Source organism: Ictidomys tridecemlineatus, chromosome 11, assembly GCF_052094955.1.
Source record: "Ictidomys tridecemlineatus isolate mIctTri1 chromosome 11, mIctTri1.hap1, whole genome shotgun sequence".
Lineage (NCBI taxonomy): Eukaryota > Metazoa > Chordata > Mammalia > Rodentia > Sciuridae > Ictidomys > Ictidomys tridecemlineatus.
Genome location: NC_135487.1, coordinates 71,982,914 through 72,007,490, shown reverse-complemented (window position 1 = coordinate 72,007,490; position 24,577 = coordinate 71,982,914). Strand labels below are relative to the sequence as shown.

Below are 24,577 nucleotides of genomic sequence, written 5' to 3'. Positions count from 1 at the left end.
GAGAAACATTCCAATACATTCTATTAACTAATGGACAATATGTTAAAAAGCAATTGGTTCTGAGATCTCTTAGCACAAATATTTGAAGATTGCGGTTGACAGTGATATTGAGACAAATATTTGAAGATTCTGTCAATCACACCCATCAGCACAGTCCTGGAAATCCATTTTCTGGTTGTTGATTCACTGCCCTGGACTAAGTACTTTCTGTTTTACATGGCTCTAAATACAGAAGTTGCTTTGCTGTTCATTATTTCATGATAGAAATCCAGAATGGGTCATGACATTGGAGGACGAAATAAAAGCTCAGCCATCCAGCAAGAAGCAGAGAAGTGAGAGAAGCCAGTCCACCCACACTTAGCGGGAAGAGCAGGTAAAAAGGCTTCCTTCCCTTCTCAGCTTCTGTCTCTGCAGCTCTGAGGCAGCTCTGCTCAGGGACAGGAACCTATGAGGCTGGAGCAGGGATGGGAAGGGATTTATAAGAGTCCGTTCATTTTCTTAAACGAAGGCCTGCTGTGGGGACAGAAGATCTGATGAAATGTGGTATTTCAACCTGATTGAGGGCAGCATGTCCCTCAGTGCCACTACTAGGCTTGTGTTGCATTAGGCATCAGTAGACAGGAGATGAACTGAGGATGTGACATGCACTGGGACTGCCTTCTCATGATGGGACACAATTGAATTACCATGGACATTGGCCTGCTCAGCCCTGCCACTGCTGCAACTGGAAAATGAAAGGGCTGCCCATGGGTTCTTTTCTTTTTTCTTTTTTTTTTTTTTTTGCAGAATATTTAGTCATTTATTTTTCCCACTTTTTTGGTGCATTAAGGTTGTACATAATGGTGGGATTTATTTTTTTTTATTTATTTTTTGGTTTTTTTTATTTATTTTTTTATTGGTTGTTCACAACATTACAAAGCTCTTGACATATCATATTTCATACATTAGATTGAAGTGGGTTATGAACTCCCAATTTTACCCTAAATGCAGATTGCATGGGTTCTTTTCATGAGAAGGAAGGAACAGCAGTGAGGGAGGGGCCAGATAAACAGCCACTCACACTGCTAAGAACAAAGAGAGGAAAAACTGGTGCTAGGAGCAAAAAAAGGCCCCCAAAGCAACATACTTTCTTTTTCTTTACCTTTTTGTTTTTAGATTAAAGACCAGAGCACAACTAAAGGCATGAATGTCTTGATCTTCTCATCTTTTCACAATGGGTCCTGACAGGGTCAAACAAAGGGACACTACCTACTTCCCATTTTTGTTTCTTAAGGAGCCAGTGTGAGGATAAAATCATCAGAGTGGTAACAGATTACTGAGGTTCCAGGGGATCAGGGTTTCTTGGGCAAAGCTAGCTGCAATTGCTTTTGGAGGCACTGGGTATGCGACAAGTATACACTCCCTCTTGTCGGTAGTAGGAAGTCATCCAACTTGGAGAAGCTGAATGAGGGTACAACACCTCCCCCTTATTAGGAGGGACTCTAGGTCTCTGCCAGCTCATAGCTAGGCAAACAGAAATGAGCTCCAGTACTACATTTGGGCACTTTTGCTCATTTCCTTCAGACGTTACTTTTTATAATATAGAAAGTCCCTATAGTCATTTAATTCTTAAAGTTAAGCTAACTTTTCATTCCTAAGATTGCCTTAGTTTTTCTCAGCAGATAAATGAATGGTTGAGGGTTTTTTCCCCCACAAAATCGGGATTTCTTATTTGAATTTAACTGAGATTTGCTATTGTGGAGAGAGGATTGTATGTGTATTATTGCATGTACGTGAAGCAGCATGCTGTCTAATCATCCATCTGAACTTGGCTTCAAGGTGGATTTACTTCTTCAGATGCAGTTCAGACTCACTAATTTCCTGGTGCCCATCACTCCTTAGCCCTCATTAGCAGAATCTGGCCTCTCCATTTGGCTGAAAGGTAAATTAGAGAAATAATATTCAGAATATATAAAGAATTAATGGAACCACCATATGACCCAGCTATACCACTCCTTGATCGTTAACCTAGAGAATTAAACTCAGCATACTCCAGTGATAGATGCATACCCATATTTACATAAGCACAATTCACAATAACCAAATTATGGAACCAGCCTAGATGTTCATCAGTGGTTGAGTGGATAAAGAAAATGGCATATATACACAGTGGAGTTTTATTAGTCATTAAAAAGAATGAAATCACATCATTTGTAGGAAAGTGAATGGAACTTAAGTTGGGAGGATCTCATGAAAATCAAAAGGAGATCAGTTAAATATAGGAAAATGATCCAGGAAAGTGAGGAGGGGAGGGAAAGCAGAATATTGGGGAACAATATTGAAAACAGTATATTGTTATATCATATGCATGTATGAACATGTAGCAATGAATCCCTCTATTATGTATAATTTTAGTTCACCAACTAAAAATGGGGGAAAAAAAGAATTTTTACAATTCAACCATACAAATCCTTGAAAAATAGGCAAAGAATTTGAACAGATGATTCTGCAAAGAACATATACAAATGGTTATTTTTTTTTAAAAGAGAGAGAGAGAGAGAGAATTTTTAATATTTATTTTTTAGTTCTCGGCGGACACAACATCTTTGTTGGTATGTGGTGCTGAGGATCGAACCTGGGCCGCACGGATGTGAGGCGAGCGCACTACCGCTTGAGCCACATCCCCAGCCCCTACAAATGGTTATTAAACACATGAAAAGGGCTCAATATTTCTCCTCATTAGAGAAACACTAATAAAAACACCAAGAGATATCACCTAACTCCCATTGGTGTAGGCACCATTAGAAAAAGAAAAAAAAAAAAACTAGTATTGGCAAGGGAGGGGAGAAATTGGAAGTTTTACCACTGTAGGTAGGAATGTAAAATGTTCCAGTTGCTATTAAAAAAAAAAAAGTGTAAAAATTCCTTGAAAAAGAGTATTATCATATGACTCAGTGATCTCACTTCTAGGTATAAGTCCAAAAGAATCAAAAGAAGGATATCAAAGAGATATTTGCAGACCCAGTTCATGATAGACGGGTTGGAGCAAAACAAATGTACATCAACAGATTTTAAAAATATACTATCTGTGTACACAAAATAGAGTATTATTCAGCTTCCAAAAAAATAGGAAATCCTGTGGCATGTTACATCACAGGTGCTATGGTTTGAATGAGAGTCCCCAAAGATCTGTATGTTAAAGACTTTGTCCCAGAGTAACCTGTTGGGAAATGCCGTGGACCTTTTGAAAGTGGGCCCTATGGGATATCCTTAGGTCATTGGAGTGTGCCCTCCAAAAAACTTTGGAGACCCCACGGCCTTCTCTTTCTCTGCTTCATGGTTCCAAAAGTGAACATTCACTGTAAAGTACCTGCCTTAAGTAACTCTTGCCAGAGACCTAGGCAGAAATGTGTCCACAATCTTGACATTGAACCTTCAAAATGTGAGCCAAGTAAACCTTACATTTTACTAAGTTGATTGCCTCAGATATTTTGTTGTAGTAATGCAAAGCTCACTAACACAATGGATGAATCCTAAATACTCTGTGATACGTAACCTAACCACATCTCAGAAAAACAGAGAATGATTAAACTTATATGACTATTAGTCAGGGTTCTCCACTGATGCAAAACCAAGAGGACATATATAGAGATATAAGAGAGGGGATTTGTTAGGAAAAATGGTCCATGTGACCTATGGCAGGCCTTTAGCAAGCTACTGATCTTGGGACTCCAATAGTGTAGCTCAATCCATGTCTGAAGGCCTGAGAACCTAGCTTCCCAGTGCCCCCAGATTAGGAGAATAATATATCTCAACTTCAGGAGAAAGACAGGCAAAATCTTGATTTTTTTTTGTTGTTGTTGTTCTGTTCAGACCCTCAGCTGATATGATGATGCCTATCCACTTTGAGGGCAGATCTTCCTTGCTCAGCTCACTAACTCACATGCCAGTTTCCTCTGAATACAACCACAAACACACCAAGAAGTAATACTTTGCCAGTTTTATAGGTATTTTTAATCTAGTCAACTAGACACCCAAATATAGCCATCAAAAGAGTAACTATAGTCAAACTCTTTGAAGCAAAGTAGAATGAATGGTGGTTACCAGGAACAAAGAAATGGGATGATAATGAATTGTTGCTCATCGTAACAAAAACAGCATGGTACTGGTACCAAAACAGGCGGGTGGACCAATGGTACAGAATAGAGGACACAGAAAAAAATTCACAAAACTACAACTATCTTATATTTGATAAAGGGGCTAAAAGCATGAAATGGAGGAAGGATAGCATCTTCAACAAATGGTGCTGGAAAAACTGGAAATCCATATGCAACAAAATGAAACTGAATCCCTTTCTCTCGCCATGCACAAAAGTTAACTAAAATGGATCAAGGAGCCTGATATCAAATCAGAGACACAGCGTCTGATAGAAGAAAAAGTTGACTACGATCTACATACTGTGGGGTCGGGCTCCAAATTCCTCAATAGGACACCCATAGCACAAGAGTTAATAACAAGAATCAACAAATGGGACTTACTCAAACTAAAAAGTTTTTTCTCAGCAAAAGAAACAATAAGAGAGGTCAATAGGGAGCCTACATCCTGGGAACAAATCTTTACTCCTCACACTTCAGATAGAGCCCTAATATCCAGAGTATACAAAGAACTCAAAAAATTAAACAATAAGAAAAAGAATAACCCAATCAACAAATGGGCCAAGGACCTGAACAGACACTTCTCAGAGGAGGACATACAATCAATCAATAAATACATGAAAAAATGCTCACCATCTCTAGCAGTCAGAGAAATGCAAATCAAAACCACTCTAAGATACCATCTCACTCCAGTAAGATTGGCAGCCATTATGAAGTCAAACAACAACAAGTGCTGGTGAGGATGTGGGGAAAAGGGTACACTTGTACATTGCTGGTGGGGCTACAAATTGGTGCGGCCAATTTGGAAAGCAGTATGGAGATTTCTTGGAAAGCTGGGAATGGAACCACCATTTGACCCAGCTATTCCCCTTCTTGGTCTATTCCCTAAAGACCTAAAAAGAGCATACTAGAGGGACACTGCTACATCGATGTTCATAGCAGCACGATTCACAATAGCAAGACTGTGGAACCAACCTAGATGCCCTTCAATAGACGAATGGATAAAAAAAAAATGTGGCAGTTATACACAATGGAGTATTACTCTCCATTAAAAAATGACAAAATCATAGAATTTGCAGGGAAATGGACGGCATTAGAACAGATTATGCTAAGTGAAGCTAGCCAATCCCTAAAAAACAAATGCCAAATGTTTTCTTTGATATAAGGAGAGTAACTAAGAACAGAGTTGGGAGGAAGAGCATGAGAAGATTAACATTAAACAGGGGTGAGAGGTGGGAGGGAAAAGGAAAGAGAAGAGAAATTGCATGAAAATGGAAGGAGACCCTCATGGTTATACAAAATTACATACAAGAGGAAGTGAGGGGAAAGGGGAAAAAAACAAAGGGGAGAAATGAATTACAGTAGATGGGGTAGAGAGAGAAGATGGGAGGGGAGGGGATGGGGGATAGTAGAGGATAGGAAAGGCAGCAGAATACAACAGACACTAGTATAGCAATATGTAAAATAGTGGATGTGTAACCGATGTGATGCTGCAATCTGTATACGGGGTAAAAATGGGAGTTCATAACCCACTTAAATCAAAGAACTATGTCAAGAACTATGTAATGTTTTGAACAACCAACAATAAAAATTTAAAAAAAAAAAAAAGAATTATTGCTCAACAGTTACAGAGTTTCTGGGACACAGTCTGTTGTACTAAAATGTGAGCATACTTAATACTACTGAATTGCACACATGTTTTCTTATGGTACATTTTATGTGTATGTGCTTTGAAGACAAATTAAAAGGAAAAAATGTATAATATAACTAATATCAAAATCAGTTTCTCATTGTTAAAATTTTCAAAAATTTCCTTCAGCAACCTTGGCTGGGTTTCAGTATCCTGCTTACCCCCCTTCCCTTCCTCTCCAGGCCTTTGCTTTTGTTAGAAGGGAACAAGTCACTGTTATTGATTAGAATTAGTCTTCCTGTCAATTGTTTTCCTAATGTGCAGGTCCGGTTGGGCTTTATGTGGGGCTCAGTGATCCCAGCTGAGTGAGGAACCCCGCTGGGGCACACTCTGTGCTTTGCTGCCCTGAGCTCTCTATGTGCAAAGCACCTTCCTTGCAGACCATTCCACACCTGAAACTCAGTCTACCTGTTCTTGGGACACTAATATTTGGGACTATCTTTAAAACCATTAAACATACACTAAATGATGAATTAATTGGAGCTGTGGCTATTTGAAGGATATAAGGACTTCATAGACTGAGAACTCACTCAACAAGAAAAGGAAGAAGTGTAGCTTGCCCGTACCCAGCAGCTAAAAGGAAAAATCCATAGAAAATTCTTCAAGCAAACTGACACACAAAAAAGGCACAAACCTGCTCTCAGCTCATTGTATTGAGGAAGAATCTGCTTTCTCAGTATCCAATCCATTTCCCAGAAACCAAGAGTTTGCCCTACTTTCACTTTCAATCCTACATGGGTGCAAGATAAAAATTGTTCAATTTGGGCTGAATTGACACCAAATCCTTTACTCATGTAAAAAAAAAAAAAATTGGAGGAAGGCATGGGACGTTTTGTTTATTGGAGGATGGACTGTTAGGAGATTTCAAGCTTAGGGAGAGACATACACTAACATAAAGTTTTAGTTCAATTTGGGAAAAATATGGCCAAAGAGGAACAGAGTTTGAACTTCTTTTTAAAACACTGACTCAGCATTCAAAGAAACTCCAAACTGACCAGCTGTTAGAGATTATGAGCTTTTAATTCAGGTAGTCAGAAAGAAAATGAAAAGCTAAAATTTAAATATGGAGATTGAAATAGAGGTTATCACACACTTCTCCAAGTATAGGCCCATTTGTGGCAGCCTCAAATATAAAGAAAAAAAAAAAAGAAAAAAAACCTTGCCAAGATCAATGTTGAAAAAGCTTCAGATACAAAAATGTGGTGGTTAAACAGACTTCAAGGCCAAGAAGAATGTAGGTGTGTTACAGCAACTGAAAGACCCGGACGAATCTTAATTTCTAAAACAAGTCAAATACAACTTACTCATAGATATTCAAAAAGATCATGGCAAAGAGAGAAAAGAGAAGATAGTTTCTATCTCTTATTTGCCAAATTTCAGGCATGGGTTCTGGGCAGGGAACAATATGGTAAGATCAACAGAGAACCTTATATATAACTCCCTTCTTTTTTCTTGTTTCTCCCTTTCTTATGGAAGCAATGAGGAAGGAATGGAAGTACACAGAGTTTAAAGTTAAACAGAGTTTGCAGGAATTTGGGCAGGACTGTATTTACTCTCTGTCAGTTTTGTATTGCTATAGAAATAAAAAATTACATGAGGCTGAGTATTTTATACTGAAAAGAGATCAATTTAGCTCAGAATTTTATTTTATTTCCATTGCAAAATAGAGACATTATCATTTATTCTGCATGATTGTAGTCAGGATGAATTTGAAACATAACATATGGAGTGCCTAGAAAATAGTCTATAAATTTAAAAACATTATTTTTATCACTACTCAGCAAACAGAGGAACAGTGTAGTGTAGTAGCTCAAGAAGAAAGTTGGAGAACAAAACTGCTTGGATTCAGATTACTTACCAGGCTATATTAGCTGGGACAGCTGATAAAGTCTATGCATGCCTCAGTTTCTATAAAATCATAAGGAAAGATTTATTATGAGGTTTAAGATGTACACTCCATGTGAAGCAGTCAGAATTGGGTCTGAAACACCTGTAGAGCGCAGGGAGCCCCCTTCTGACTGTTAAGAGGACAAATACCAGACCATTAAAACAACTACTGGGTGTTTGAGAGTATATAAACCATGCACCTTCTCTCACATACTGAAGCTCCAGAAGAGTAAACCAGCTCCACTGTGAGTGAGTCTCTTATTTGGGGAAATTAGACTTTAAAAATAAATGATGCTTCTGTTAGACCACAACGCAAGAAAAGACCACTGACTCCAATTAAAATCAAATTAAAGCAAGCTTATTATTTCGACCGGCCGGGCTGCCTTGCCCCTCAAAATTGTGGGAGCCAAGGACAACCCTGAGGCTTCTTTGTGGCCCAGTTTTATAGGCCAAAAAGTTACACAAAAGGGGGGTTACAGATAACAACGCTCTGAGGAGCATAACACAAGTTTACATTTTTGCTGGCCCCGGTATCAGAATTTATGGAGATCTTAGAGACTCAGAGAGGGTCCTTATCCGGCCAGGGAAGGCCAGAATTTATGAGGCGTCACTAAGGTTTAGGAAAGGGTTGTTATATGGTCAGGGAAAACCGGACCTGGGTGAGTTCAGGCACGGGCAGGCATTCCAATCAGCTTTACAACATCAACTAATGGCCAGGCCATACAGACATCCTGAAATTTTTACAGAAAACAGAAATGAATCTTCCATAACTTGTGACAAGCTGGCTTCTGATCTAATGAGATAACTAGGCTAGGTATATCAACTTCCTCATTCTAGGATGCTTAAACAGACTCCCAATCTTGGGAAACATTTTACTATATTCTACATCTAATAGACTTTTTTTTTTTTTAATAGCAAATGGTTTCTGTGATCTCTTCCAACAAAATGTTTGAAAGTTCCAGTTGAGAAATCCTGTCACACCCATCGACCAACAGAACGCTGAAAATCCCTTTTAGGGTTGTTGATTCATTTCCTTAGACTGAGTACTTTCAGTTTCACATTACTGTAAATTCATGATAAAGGTTGTTGTTCTCTTCAGTGTTTGATCACTCAGGGAAATCCAGAAAGGCTCACGACGCTGGAGGACGAAATAAAAGCTCAGCAATCCAGCAAAAAACAGAGAAGTCAGAGAAGCCAGTCCACCCACACTGAGCAGGAAGAGCAGGTAAGAAGGCTTCCTTCCCTTCTCAGCCTGTCTCTGCAGCTCTGAGGCAGCTCTGCTCAGGGACAGGAATCTATGAGGCTGGGGCAGGGATGGGAAGGGATTTATAAAAGTCAGTTTTCTTAAAAGCAGCCTGTGATGGGACTGATGAAACCTGATGCTTCAACCTGACTGAGGGCATTATGCCCCTAAGTGCCACTAGTGGGCTTGTATTGCATTAGGCATCTTCAAATGGGAGCTGAACTGAGGGTTTGAAATGCACGGGGACCGCCTTCTCACTATGGACATTGCCATATTGACCAGAGACACAATTAAATTATCACCATCATTAGGGAGCCTGCTCAGTCCTGCTGCTGCTGCTGCTGCTGCTGCTGCTGCTGCTGCTGCTGCTGCTGCTGCTGCGAAATTGAAAGGGCTGCCTATGGGTTCTTTTCATGAGAAAGAAAGAAAAACAATGAGGGGCTGGTTAGAAGAAAAAAAAAAAAAGCCACAATAACTTACTTTCTTTCTTTTTAAATTTTTAAAAAAATTTTTAGTTAAGGAATAGTTTTATTGGTGAGACTTAAAAGACCAGAGCACAATGCATGAATGTCTTGATCTTCTCATCTTTTCACGATGTGTCGTCTCAGGGTCAAAGAGAGGGACACTGCCTATTTCCCACTTTTGTTTGTTAGAAGCCAATGTGAGAACAAACTCATCGGAGTGGTAACAGAATGTTATGGTCCCAGGGGATCAGGGTTTCTTGGGAAAACCTAGCTGCCTTGCCCTTGGAGGATTTAGAAATATCCTTATATTCATAAAATTCTTAAAATTAAGCTATCCTTTCATTCCCCAGATGACCTTAGTTTTTTCTCAGCAAATGAATGAATGGTTGAGGGGTTTTATTCCCATAAAATCAGATATGCTCATTTGAATTTAATTGAGATTTGCTGTTGTGGAGAGAGGGTTGTATGTAGGTATGTGTATTCTTGCGTGCACATGAAGCAGCATGCTGTCTAATCATCCATCTGAACTTGGCTTCAAGGTGGATTTCCTCCTTCAGATGTACAGCAGACTAATTTCCTGGTGTCCATCACTCCTTAGCCCTCATCAGCAGAATCCAGCCTCTACATTTGGAAGCCTCTTTCCCAGTCCAGCCTTCCCAGGCCTTCAGGCAAATTTTCCTGCTTTCTGGAAACTGTGACCTTTGAAGTCCTGGACAGGCACCAGCCTCAATCACCACCTTATAGCCATCCTCTCCTTTATCAGCTCCTTATCTTCCACCTTCTCCTCCTCCCATTTTTCTTTCCTCTCTCTACCAAATGGAAAAACAGAACAAAATAGAAACACTAAAAGTGTGTGACTGGAAATACAGATTTTTTTTTTCTTTAACAACTTCACGTCCAGCTCTCTTGATCTGCTTCGTAATTTCTTGATCCCTATTTCTGCCGTTTCTTTTTTTTTTTTTAAATCTTTTTGTTTTGTTTTGTTTTGTGTGGAGAGGTGGGAGCGGGTGGTTGCCAGGGATTGAACCCAGGGGCACTCAACCACTGAGCCACATACCCAGCTTTGTACTTCTTTTAGAGCAGGCTCTCACTCAGTTGCTTAGGGCCTTACTAAGTTGCTGAGACTGGCTTTGAACTCGTGATTCTCCTGCCTTAACCTCCCTAACCACTGGGATTATAGGTGTGCTCCACTGCTCCTGGCCAGATAAGTATTTGAGAATATTTGAATATGTGTTAAACTACTTTTAAAAATGTGTTTTCAGGGCTGGGGATATAGCTCAGTTGGTAGAGTGCTTGCCTCACATGCACAGGGCCCTGGGTTCAATACCCAGCAACATACACACACACACACACACACACACACACACACACACACACAAATTGCATTTGCAGATCATGATCAAATATTGGCATGATTTTTTCCAATTTCACATTTTTTGAGTGGGATGGATTTTAGTAGTAATATATGGTAATTGTGTGTAAATTTGTACACAATTGTGTAACTAAGTAAAAACTATGTATAAATTTCATATGCTTTGTCTTTTTAATAGTATTGTAATATATTTCTAGTGTCAGTGTTTATGGAGAAGTAAATAGTATATTGTTGCAAATGCTTTACCATTTGCATGCCATAAATCAGTGTAAAACTTAGTAAGACTCTGTCTCAAAATAATTTTAAAAAGAAGCTGGGGATGTACTCAGCATGTTGAGACCCTGAGTTCAATCCATAGGACTACAATTTTTTTTTTCCTATTTTTCCTAGCAAAATCAAAGTGTTATGGTTTGGATCCGGAATAGTCATCAAAAGTTCATGTGTTAGGCAATGCAGCAATGTTCAGAGGTGAGAAGATTGGCTCATGATGGCTCTGAACTCATCCGAGTATTAATCCACTATGGATTAATAATATGAATGGACTACTGGGAAGTGGTGTAAACTGTGGGCAGATTGGGCATGGCTGGAGGAAGAAGGCCTCTGGGAGTGTGGCCTTGAAGTGTATATCTGTCCCTGGGTGTGCTCTCTCTCTCCTTCCTGAGATGAGCAGCTTACTTCTACCACACCCTTCCATGATGGTGTTCTACCTCATCTCTCAGGATCAGAGCAATAAAGCTGACTGATTATGAACCAAAATAAACCTGTCCTTCTCTAGGCTGTGATTGTTCACTCATATCCTCACTAAGTTTAAGCTAATTTACTGTGAAACTCATAAAACTTAAGCTTCAGAGCACTGCTCTGCAAAAGTAGGTTATGTTGATTTCACTTCTAGAATATGAGTTCAGGATCCTCATTCTAGTAAAATAAACATAAGTGCTTGAGGTGTGAGAAAGAAACGCATTTAAAAACATCTGGGAACCATCTAAGGGCATAAGTCAAACAAAGAACACTTATCCATGAAGGTCTTCATTTGTTTTAAGATTAATGAATGAATAAGTCAATATTTAATTTCTTAAATCTAGTGGGGTTATCTTATTCTTTCATTTAATATCTAATGTAAACTTTTAAATAAGAATCCAAGGAAAATTTTCCGTGATAAATTAAATTGAAGATTTGGGTTGTGTGAGCAGTTAAATGTTGATGAGTCACTGTTACATCAACATTTTTTAAATGAACCGCTTTGATAATTTTTTCATGACTTCTAAAATTATACACTGTACTATACACTGTACTAGTTAATTTGCATTGTCAACTTGATTGGATGGAGAGATGTCAAAGGTTAAAAGGCTTCTGGGTACGTTAACCAAAGTGTGTCAAAGAATTATTGGCATGTGAGATAGCAAACTGAGGTGGAGACCCTCCCTAAGAGCCGGCAGCACCATCCAATAGGATGGTAGCTTGAATGGAATAAAAATTTGAAGAGGAAGCAGCAGCAGATGCAAGCCTATTCTTCTTGAAGGGGTTTTTTGATTGCTTTTGCAATCACCTGAGGATCTTTACTCTTCCGAAGTGGATTTTGACAGCAATTCTCCAGGGAGTTTCCAGAAACCTTTGGTCTCTGACTAGGGCAGCAAAATTGATCCTTCTTGTTCTGAAGCTTCAGCCTCTTGGACTGCACAGCTACTGGTTCTCCCAGGTCTCCAGCCTGCAGATGGCCATTGTTGCCTATCTAGCTTCTGGTTGTAAAAGCCCATTTAATAAATCCCCTATTTATAATCATACTTCCTGTTCATTCTGTTCCTAGAGAACCCTGACTAATACATACAGGTTTTCCCTCATCTACGTTGCTGATGCACATCACACTTTAGCTTATACTGGGGAATTTGTATCTGCCTTCTGAAAGCAAAAGTCCAGAAATCGTAAAATATCCCACCTCTTCTCTTGCAGACACTCCAAAACATGGCCTCAGAGACCTACATGCCAGGTCCCATATGCCTCATTGAGAATGTTAAAGGCCAACTGATGATCAACCAGGAAGCCCTGAAGATCCTGTCAGCTATCACAGACCCTGTGGTGGTGGTGGCCATCGTGGGCCTCTACCGTACAGGCAAATCCTACTTGATGAACAAGCTGGCCGGGAAGCAAAAGGGTGAGTGCCACCAGCAAAGCTCTGCTGAGCCCTGTGTCCATCACACTGTGGGCATCCAGCATGGGGATGGAGAGGAGGAAGTTAGAGTCATAGAGGGACAGTGAAGCTAAACTTCCTCTCACAGTTGGGCTTTTGGTCTTCAAGGTTCATCCATGTGGTAAAATGTCTCAAATTTCCTTCCTGTTTAAGGTGCAGTAATTGTTTAGGCATGTCAATGTGTTTATCCAATCATCTGCAGATGAACACTTGGACTGCTTCCACCTTTTCACCTTTAAAAATAATGCTGGTATGAAGATGGATGCAAAACTATCTGTATAGTCTATGCTTTCATTTCTTCTGGGTATATGCCCAGAAGTAGAATTGCTGACTCATATGGCAATTCTGTCTAATTTCTTTGAGAATCACTGTACCAATTTCCATACTGCCTGCATCATCTTAAGTTCCCATCAGAAATTCATGAATGTTATAATTTTTCTACATCCTTGCCAACATTTATGATATGCTGTTTTGCTGTTGTTATTTGATAGAGGACATTTTAATGGGTATGAAGCAGTATCTTGTGGTTTCAATTTACAGTTCCCTAAATGACTAGGGATGTTGGGCATCTTTTCATTCACTATTGGCCATTTGTATATCCACTTTGTAGAAATATCTGCTGAAATCCTTGTTCATTTTTTAATCTGGTTGTTTGTGTTGCATTGTAAGGATTCTTTCTATATTCTGGATATCAACCCCTGACCAGATATACATCTAACACATCTAACAAGTATTTTCCTCAGTTCCACATGTTGCCTCCTCCGTTGATAGTGTACTTAGATACTCAAAAGTTTTTCATTTTGATTACGTCCCACTCATTTTTTTCTTTTGTGGTCTTTATGCTTGGTGTCATATCCAAGAAATCACTGCCCAATTCAATGAAATGAAGTTTTTCCCCTAGGTTTTCTTTTATGGTTTTATAACTTGAACTCTAATGTTTAGATCTTTCATCTATTTTGAGTTAATTTTTGTGGGGATTGTAGGAACAGCGGAAAAGCTCCGTAAACTCAATAAACAGAAACAACCGTTTACCTGTCCAAGATTTTATTAGCGGGACTGTAACAGCCAGTCGCAGAAGAGAAGGGGGGAGAGAGAGAGAGAGAGAGAGAGAGAGAGAGAGAGAGAGAGAGAGAGAGGAGAGAGAAGAGAGAGGAGAGGGGGAAGAGAGAGAGAAGAGAGGAGAGGGGGGGAGAAAGAGAGAGGAGAGGGGAAAGAGAGAGAGAAGAGAGTTAAGGGGGAAGAGAGAGAGAAGAGAGGAGAGGGGGAAGAGAGAGAGAGAGCACTGTACAGGGTGTTGATATTTTTGGGCTCAACACAGAATGAGGAGCAGGGTGAGTGGGCTGGTACTTCTTCATTGGCCAAGTGTTTGTGCCACTTCAGGGATTAGAGGTGCACCATTCAAAGTTCGCACCATTTACACTGATTGGAGGTGATGTTTCAGTGCGTCATGGACCTGAGCTCCTGGAACAGAAGCGCTCCGTGTGCCAACAGGGATAAGGAAACACCACAACTCCCTTTTTTTTTTTCCTTGCATGTGGATCTGCAGTCTTTCCATGTCATTTCTTGAAGAAACTATTCCTCCTTCATTGAGTGATTTTGGAAGTCTTATGAAAATCATTTGACCATACATGTGAGACTTAATTTCTAGACTCTCTATTCCATTCTGTGACTCTATATATTGGTCTTTAAGCCAGGAACACACTGTTTTGGTGACACAATTCTGTAGCAAGTATCAGATTTCAGATTCTTTGAAGCCTCCAAATTTATACTTCCTTTTTAAAGTTTATTTCTGAGATTTCTTATTAAAATTAGAGTGTGTATTTTTACTTCTAAAAATTCATTGGAATCTTAATAAGAATTCATAGAATGTTTCCCTTTGGATAACAGTAACATCTCAAGGGTAGCAAATGTGGATTTTCACATATTGCTTATCATATGTGGGTAATTTCCTCATATTTTTAGTCTGTTTATTTTTTATTATTATAAATGTTACATTTTTATGTATTAGATATTCTAATTTTTATTTCTCTGACTATACATAAGATCATTCAATATAGGCTGTGGTTTTTTCCCCTCTCTCTTACATTTGGTTATGCTTTTATCACACTTTCCAGAACACACTATTAAAATTCTACCCATCTTATCTCCTCTGTGCTTGACAGGCTTCTCTCTGGGTGCCACAGTGCAGTCTCACACCAAAGGAATCTGGATGTGGTGTGTGCCTCATCCCAAGATGGCAGACCACACTCTAGTTCTGCTTGACACCGAGGGCCTAGGAGATGTAGAGAAGGTAAGGAGGGAGGATTCTACTTTGGATTAAGCCCCTGTCTCTGAAAATTCTTTCTAGTATGTAATTTTTCCTTAAATAAGAACTTGCATTATAATATGTCATTTCATTTTGCTTATATATCATAAGACTAGGTGTAACAACCAGAGATGAGGAAAATATTCATAATACACAATCCTTTCAGAAAAGCAAGATAGTAGACAATATTCCAACTATTAACAACAGACTTTAAGCTCCTCAAGTTACCCCACATGCATAAAGGTAGCAAAAATAAAGTTAATGTCGTAGTCTTATCCTACAGAAAACTTTAGTTAAGAATTTTGGTTTTGAAGCCCCAAGACTTTGTGTTTAAATTAAACTCTGGCAGTATCTTAGTGGCTTTAAGCCAAATATCTTGATTCTTTTAGCCTTAGCTTTCTGATCTGTCAAATGGATGTAATAGTTCTATATTTGCCTCATATTATTGTTTTGAATATTATTGTTTGAATGTTCAGGGGTACGATAATTACTTGATAAAGTACCTAGAAGTATTATATATCTTATTTATGTTAGTTAGCTCTTCACTGCTGTGAGCAAAATATCTGACAAGAACAACCCAGAAACAGGTTTATTTTGGCTCATGGTTGGTGAGCTTCATTGCTCTGACCCTAAGAGATTAGGCAGAACACCATTGTGAAAGGTGTGGTGGAAGCAAGCTGCTCACTTCATAACAGTCAGGAAGGAGAGAGAGAGAAAGAGAGGGCCCAGTGACAGATATACTCTCCAAGGCCACATTCCCAGTGACCTTCTTCCTCCAGCTATACCCCACCTGCCCACAGTTTACACCACTTCCCAGTAGTCCATTCATATTATTAATCCATAGTGGATTAATACACGGATGAGTTCAGAGCCATTATGAGCCAATCTTCTCACCTATGAACATTGCTGCATTGCCTAACACATGAGCTTTTGGTGATGATTCCAGATCCAAACCATAACACTTTGATGAGTCAATTTTGCTATGAAAAATAGGAAAAAAAAATTGCATTCCTAGGGATTGAATCCAGGGTCTCTCTCATGCTAGGCAAGCACTAAGTACATCCCCATCCCCCTTTTTAACAAATTATTTTATTTTGAGACAGAGTCTTGCTAAGTTTTACACAGATTATGGCATGCAAATGGTAAAGCATTTGCAACAATATACTATTTACTTCTCCATAAACACCAACACTAGAAATGTATTACAATACTACTAAAAAGACAAAGCATATGAAATTTATACACAGTTTTTACTCAGTTACATGATTGTGTACAAATTTACCCGCAATTACCATATGCTGCTACTATAACCTATTCCACTCAAAAAATGTGAAATTGGAAAGAAAATCATGCCTAGATTAATCATGATATCCAAACCCAGCACCTTGCACATGCTAGGCAAGTGCTCTACCGCCGAGCCACAACCCCAGCCCTCAGTCTCAACAGATCTTAAGATATGAGATCACCATACTGGATGACACTTAAGAACAATAACTAAATAGAGAGAGATGTCTTTTTTTAACCAATTTATTGAGTTATGATTTACTTTTTATCAAAAAAAACTGTCAAAATTAAAAGTCTCAAAAATTATCACAGTTTACATGAAAACATAACATTTACAGCTCTGAATTGGTAATGCACTCTATGCTAGGTGTGTTAATATTGGTATTTACTTTCTTTTAAGGTTACTGAGATTTAGTGCATTTTTTTTTTTTTTTTTTTTGGCCTTCCTTTCATGCAGGAAGACAGGAGTCTTTCTAAATCAAACACTTTCGGTTTTTACAATCTTTTTGCTGTTCTAGTGCAGCTGTTCATACCCATGCCAAAGGTGTGTTATGATCTCTTTAAAGTCCTACAGGCCTATGCTCAGGATCATTGTCATCATCATCATCCATGGTGACAGGCACTGATTTAGAGAAAGCCTCATTTCCCAAAGATTGGCAAAATGCATTGTGTGAAGACAACACTAATTGTTCAGTCACTGGCTTCATTTTCTGTTCATCACTCACCAACAGAATCCTGACCATCAATTTCTACATCAGAAGATGAGGAAGTAATGTCCTCTTGCTTCCTTTTAGTGCTTGTTCTTAGGGAGTTTCTCCTGAGAAAATTTTTCAACTGAAATTGTCTTTAAGCCCTTTGAATACCCACAACCTTGACTGTTTTGCAGCCATCTGCCAGTCAAAATAGGAGTGCCTAGGAGAATCAGTGTAAAACAGAAATACGAATCAAAAAAGTATTCAAAGTCCAAGTCCTATAGACACTCATTTCAGTTTGGATCTGAGTTCCTCTTTTAGGTCTTTAGTCTAATAAAACTCCAAGTGAGCATACTTTTACCACTGCTGATCTGAAAGCATCATAGAATAAAATATCCTCTTGGCAAAAATGTGCTCTGACCTCCAGGGCGACAACCAGAATGATTCCTGGATCTTTGCCCTGGCAATCCTCCTGAGCAGCACTTTTGTGTACAACAGCATGGGAACCATCAACCAGCAGGCCATGGACCAACTTCAGTATCCTTTTGGTGGTCCAAAACAGCACCAAAGTCAGAGGGGAAACTCTATTAGTAAATCAGCTGCCTGAGCCAGAATCTTGATGAATCTAGCACACACACAAAAAAAAGAAAAACAAAACAAAAATAACAAGGACAGAGGAAAGGCTCATATACCTACTAAATAATTGCCATGTAGGTTAAGAAAAACAAAGTGGAAATGAAAGTTTTGGAATATGTGGAACTAGTGGGGGAGGGGGAGCCCTGTTGTTTTTGTCAGTTTTCCTTAATTAGCTCCTCAGCTATGTGACAGAGCTGACAAATCGAATCAGAGCCAAATCCTCACCTGAGGAGAATGAGATTGAGGATTCAGCTGAATTTGTGAGCTTCTTCCCAGACTTTGTGTGGACTCTGAGAGATTTCTCCCTAGACTTGGAAATAGATGGACAGCCCATCTCAGCAGATGAGTATCTGGATGCTGCCCTGAAGCTAAAGCAAGGTAACAGGAACTTAGAATTGATAAATGGGGATGTCAGAACCCAAGACATTACTATTTTTTACTTTCATTTTTTTAATTTTTTTGTTACCAGGGATTGAACCTAGGGGCACTTAACCACTGAGCCATGTCCCCAGTCCTTTTTATTTTTTATTTTTTGTTTGAGACAGGGTCTCACAAGTTGTTGAGGGCCTTGCTAAGTTGCTGAGGCTGGCTTTGAATTTGTGATCCTCTTGCCTCAGCCTCCCAAATCACTGGGATTACAGGGATTCCTGGGGATTCATGCTTAATATCCAAATTAATAGATTTGACTTTAAGTTATATTCTCCCTGTTTTTTTTTCTTTCACCTTTCCCTTTGCTATGATTCAGTAAATTTGAGAATTTGTGCTTAGATTTTCTGATTCTAAATTTAACCCAAAAATATGGGTACAAAGAATATATATTTGAAGAAAATAGATCAAAGCCTAAGCGTTATGCCAGCTCAAATGTTGGAAAACTATGACCCAATACAATTGATGGCCAATGTAGCTACCAGATGTCTGTAAATGAATTCAAATAATTCTGTGTCCATTCATTTACATATTGTCTGTGGATGCTATCATGATACAGTAACTGAGTTCTTAAGACATCTAACTTATCTGAAAAGGTTGAAATATATACTCTTTTGCTTTTAAAATGATTTTTTTTGCAAATCCTTAGAGTATGCAAATCCTTTTTTTTTTTTTTTCTTATTCCAGGTACCAGTAAAAAAGACAAAAATTTTAATCTGCCCCGGCTCTGTATCCGGAAGTTCTTCCCAAAGAAGAAATGCTTTATTTTTGATAGGCCCACTCATAGAAAGAAGCTTGCCCAGCTAGAGACTCTGCATGATGATCAACTAGACAGTGAATTTGTGCAACAAGTTGCAGAATTCTGTTCTTACATATTCAGCTATTCCAAGGTTAAAACTCTTTCAGGAGGCATCAAGGTCAATGGACCACGTGAGTACCCTTTTCAGTAATCCCACTAATCGTTAGGATCAGAGGAACATGAAATAACATCAACCTATTTCAGTTTTGAAAAATACTTAATTATCACTTTTGTTGTATTAAATTTTAGATGGTACCAAAATTTATAATAGATTTTGTTAACCAGACATCCTTGATAGGAAAAGATAGGAATGGTCAAAATAGATAGGAAAAGATAGCAAAATAAAAATATGTGTGTGTGTGTGTGTGTGTGTGTGTATCTATATCTCTATGTCTATATCCTAAAATTGCCCTAGTAAACTGGAGCTATACTCTCCAATATAGTAGTCACTAGACAAGGATGGCTATTTAAATTTTAATGTAAATTAATTAAATGAAAGAAAATTTAAAAATTTGATCACAGAGCTCCATTTCAAGTGGCAATATCTATATGTGGCTAATGCCTGTTATATTAGCATATCCAAGAAAGTTCTCTTGGACAATACTGTTTATTCTAATACACCAAATGGAGCACTCTTTTTGATTGGGATAGCATCTCTTGTTCCATAATAACAATCGGATACTTACTATGATCAGGGCTAATGATGGACATAAGTGAAAGAGATATGGTTTCTGTTTTAATGGCATTTGGTGTTAAAAATGTATGCGAGCTTTCAATGAGTGCCAGCCCATTTAGTCTAGGACCAGGATTCTCAACACATCACCTTGGGATCTTGCCAGAGGAAGGCCTAATTCAACAGATCTGGGGTAGGACTGAGATGCTTTATTTCAAGGAACTTCCAGGTGATACTGAGGATGTCAAGAATGTGAGGCAAACAGGTGGTAACTGATATGCTCAGAATTACACAGAACAAATGTTTTCTCCATTCCACCAACCCATATCATCATTTGTTCTCTATATGTAGGCTTGGAGAGCCTGGTGCTGACCTATGTCAATGCCATCAGCAGTGGGGATCTGCCCTGCATGGAGAACGCAGTCCTGGCCCTGGCCCAGATAGAGAACTCAGCTGCTGTGCAGAAGGCCCTTGCCCACTATGACCAGCAGATGAAGCAGAAGGTGCAGCTGCCCACAGAGACCCTGATGGAGCTGCTGGACCTGCACAGGGACTGTGAGAGAGAGGCCATTGAGGTCTTCATCAAACATTCCTTCAAAGATGTTGACCAACTATTTCAAAAGGAATTAGGGGTAATTTTTCACTCAAATTTATATGGATTTGGGTTTTAGAAGGCAAATACTATGAGAGAATAAGATGGGTCTTCTTTTGAGAGAGGCGATTGTTACTAGATTTTAAAATGATGACAGCTGTCTGTTGATAAACATAATAAACAGGAGAAATGGTTTTATTACTATGTACTCAAAGCTTTGAGACCTTTTCTCTCTTATGAATAAGCCAATAATCTTCCCCTTAACTTAATTGCATGCAATAAATAATAATCAGGGCTTCTAATCAAATTACATCCCCACGGTTATTGCACTGGTTTGATATTCAAGACAGAAAAGCAAAAGGAATTTGAGTCTTACTTGTCTGCAGTTGGACTATGTTGAGCCACATTTTTTCCCCATGGGCAATCATTCAGACCAGTTTGAAAATGTGGCCTAAAGCCAGCAATCTCTGTTCTGAACCTCGCCTTAAAGGAGAAAGAGCTTCAGTAGAAATTTGGGACTAGGAGGAAGAACCTAGTCCCGCTGAGGAACCTGTAAATTTATCTAGGAGTCTTAATTTTTTTTTTTCAAGAAGTTCCAGAAGTTCTGAGTTTTAGCTAACACCTTTTCCTGTTGTGTTTTTTTTTTTTTTTTAATTTTCCATTTTTACATCAAAGGCCCAGCTAGAAACAAGGCGGGATAAGTTTCATGAACAGAATCTGAAAGCATCTTCAGATCGTTGCTCAGCTTTACTTCAGGACATTTTCAGCCCTCTAGAAGAGAATGTGAAGCAGGGGATTTATTCTAAACCAGGGGGCTATCGTCTCTTTATTCAGAAGATAGAAGAGCTGAAGAAGAAGTACTATTTGGAACCCAGGAAGGGGATACAGGTGACCGAGATATATCTGTGTATTATGGTATACTACCCATGTGCCCTGTCAAACAGCAGTGTCATCAAGACTAACTGCACAGAGAGGTGCCTTTCTCTCTGCATGACGTTCACAGTTTCAATAACATGTACAAGGAGCCCATTATAACTAGACATGTCCAAAATACTCATCAAAGAAGAATGTGCCCAACTAAAAATTGAGGTATAAATTATCAGATTAACCACCAAGTTGTTACTATCATACATATTACAGATGGATATTTTGTGTTGCAAAATGCAATGATAATCCCCTGAGCAAAACCAATAATTTATCAGTTTGTGCTTCAAACTGGCTTTAAAGAACAAGATTTCAAATAATGTCACCATCTGTCTCTCTGTCCCTTACTCTCTGCCATCCCCACACTGCCCTCCTTTTCTTCCTTCATCCCCATTTCTCTGATCAGCTTTCTCCATGAGGTATCATTCTCCAGCAAGTTCACCCCATATAGGACCACAGCACCACTAACGCCAAATGAACAGCCCTCAGTCTAAAAGGACCGAGAGTCTCTTCTGCACAGTAAGGGACTCCTTAAAAGCCATTGTTTAGTGGGTGCTCTGACCAAACAGCCTGGAGCAAGTGCCCATTCCTGTGTCAGGGAATCTTGGCCACCAGTTATGCCAGAGCCAAGAGGATCAATTCCTAAAGGCAAAGGTGCGGGGGAGACAAACAGGAACAAATGTGTCATTTCCTACTGTTGACTCTGTGTTCTCTGGACTCTAAGGCTGAAGAGATTCTGCAGAAGTACTTGAAGTCCAAGGAGGACGTGACTGACACGATTCTACGGACAGACCAGACTCTCACAGAAAAGGAAAAGGAGATAGAGGGTGAGTAGTGAGTCAGGAGATGGGAAGGCTGAAAAGCTCTGAAAGGTTTATATCATTTGACCGAGAGACAAAGGATCTCTAAGCCGGAACAAGAAGAGCAAAGATGTGTCTTATTTTCCAAGTCACACTGGGTAGAGTGTATGCAGTCAGTGGCAACCGTAGCAAGGAAGTATAGAGGAAGGCCAGGCAGCAGTGACCCCGTTTACCTTTTTCTTCTCCCTTTTCCTCTCCAGTGGAGCGTGTGAAAGCTGAATCTGCAGAGGCTACAGCAAAAATGTTGGAAGAAATGCAAAGGAAGAATGAGCAGCTGATGGAACAGAAAGAGAAGAGTTATCAGGAACACGTGAAACAGCTGACTGAGAAGATGGAGAAGGACAGGGCCCAGATGCAGCAAGAGCAAGAGAGGATCATCGCTCTTAAACTTCAGGTATCAACAGTTGCACCACCTCGAGGTTTCTGTTTCTGTTTTTCTCTCCATTCTCCCTGATCATAACTTTAGTTATGAAGTCTAAAAATAGACTTTGCTGGCTCTCTCCTGCTTTTCAATTCCTGTGTGCCTGCCTGACCTGTGCACTGCCTATGTCTGTTTTTTTTTTAAAAGTTTTTTAATCACAGTTAAATATCTTTCAATGAATGGCCATTGTTGTCTGCTAAACATCATAAATGTTTTACCTCTTGCTTAAGACTATAGAAAGCAAGAACTATATCCCTGTTGCTTAGGAGAAAAACAGTCTCAGAAAGCATTAAATAATTGTTATCAAGTTATTACAAAAATTTAAAAAAATATGAGCTGTCTTCATTAATAGAGGAACCCACCATGGTTTTTTTGTTTTGTTTTTCTGTCATACCTGTATGACTTGAGCTGTAGGAGAACCTTCATGAACACCAGAACTCCTTCACCCTCACACTAGTGCAATAGACTGACGCTCCTACCTGGTTTTTGTGCCCTGCTCCCAGTTTTTATTGTGTTGGAAGTTATGGCGGAAATTCAGTACTGTCAGGATTCTTGCCTATCTTTTGCCACCCCTGCTGCCAAGCTGTAGAGGCTTAGATCAAATCTCCTAATCTAAGATTCAGATACTTTATCAGATTCTGAGAATACTTTATTTCTGTGTTATGTATAGACACATAATAATAAGTGGGTAGGTAGATGCATGAGTCTAAAATACATGGAAAATAATTGAAACCAAGCATAACTAAGATTTTCCACAAAGGTTTTATATAATTAATAGGGAGAAATCAAGACTGGTAACTTGATTTCATTGCCACATCAGGAGGTATGGCTGAAAATATTTGTTAGCTAAAAGAACACCCAGGAGAAGCAATTGCAGAGCTCAGATGCCAAGGAAAAAGTACCCACAAAAATTAAGGGTAGAGAAAATGTCACTAGGAAATTAAATACTAAAAAAAAAAAATTGTAAAAATCAATGAATGTGCAAACTAGATAGAATACAGGGACTTACTTAGTGCTACAATTTATTCAGTTTCCTTTTTTTTTTTTTTTTAAATTTTTTTTAGGAACAAGCCCGGTTACTAAAGGAGGGATTCCAAGAAGAGAGCAAACGACTTCATAATGAGATACAGAATCTTCAGAGGAAGATGGAAAGACCAAAAAGAAGATGTGTCATAAGCTAAAGACCTAAAGATTTACAGGCTTCTGTTGTCACCTTTATGCAAGGAATAGCTGAAGCAATTTTAGATTCTGGACCAAGTGTCACTTCTTTGGATAATAATGTATTATGTCATAGTTTTAAAATTTTGTGAAGACAAACAATGATAATTAAAATCATTGTTCTTCTTCCTTAAAAGATTATAAATTATATGAACTCTAGGGCAGAGGGGTTGAAGGGAAGGGAGGGGGCATGGGGTTAGAAATGATGGTGGAATGTGATGATCATTATTATCCAAAGTGCATGTATGAAGACACGAATTGGTGTGAATATACTTTGTATACAACCAGAGATATGAAAAATGGTGCTCTATATGGGTAATAAGAATTGTAATGCATTCCACTGTCATATATAAATAAAAAAAGATTATGAATTATGTAATAAGGATGCATTTTACTTCTGTATCAATACAGAAAATGTCACTGACATTACTCAAGAAAAGTTTGTTCAGTTGTTCAAGTTGCCCACCATTAGACAAATGGACACTGAGAAGAGCCTTAAGTAAAAAAAATCTTGGCACATAGCTGAGCATCAAGTTATTCAAGTGTATAATGGAGCCCATGGCAGGCACAATCATCCTAATTTCTTACTGAAGACAATAAATATTATACCAAGGATGACCAAATTATGATCAATAATGAGATTTCTGGGCACTTGACAATAGATGATCCTCACTGATGGATTCCAAGTTAAAACAAGCCACCTTATATAGAAATCCAGAATCTCTATATCATCTGTACAAGAAAGTGGAAGAAACCATTATTATGAGAAGGAG

The 24,577-nt window shown here is 38.8% G+C and overlaps 1 protein-coding gene and 1 long non-coding RNA gene across 4 annotated transcripts in view; one reads left to right on the top strand and one right to left on the bottom strand.

Annotated features, from left to right (window-relative positions):
• Positions 1-24,577, bottom strand: part of LOC120890825 (uncharacterized) — a 90,701-nt gene that overhangs the window by 47,808 nt on the left and 18,316 nt on the right. The window lies entirely within an intron of this gene.
• LOC101957863 (guanylate-binding protein 1-like) lies at positions 8,723-24,186 on the top strand. The gene is given in 12 exon segments (XM_005339115.5): positions 8,723-8,935; positions 12,737-12,938; positions 15,137-15,264; positions 17,683-17,792; positions 18,073-18,269; positions 19,005-19,247; positions 20,141-20,421; positions 21,057-21,269; positions 22,030-22,132; positions 22,366-22,559; positions 23,651-23,732; positions 23,735-24,186. Coding segments are annotated over 11 exon segments (1,782 nt in total). The 5' UTR covers positions 8,723-8,935; positions 12,737-12,748; the 3' UTR covers positions 23,776-24,186.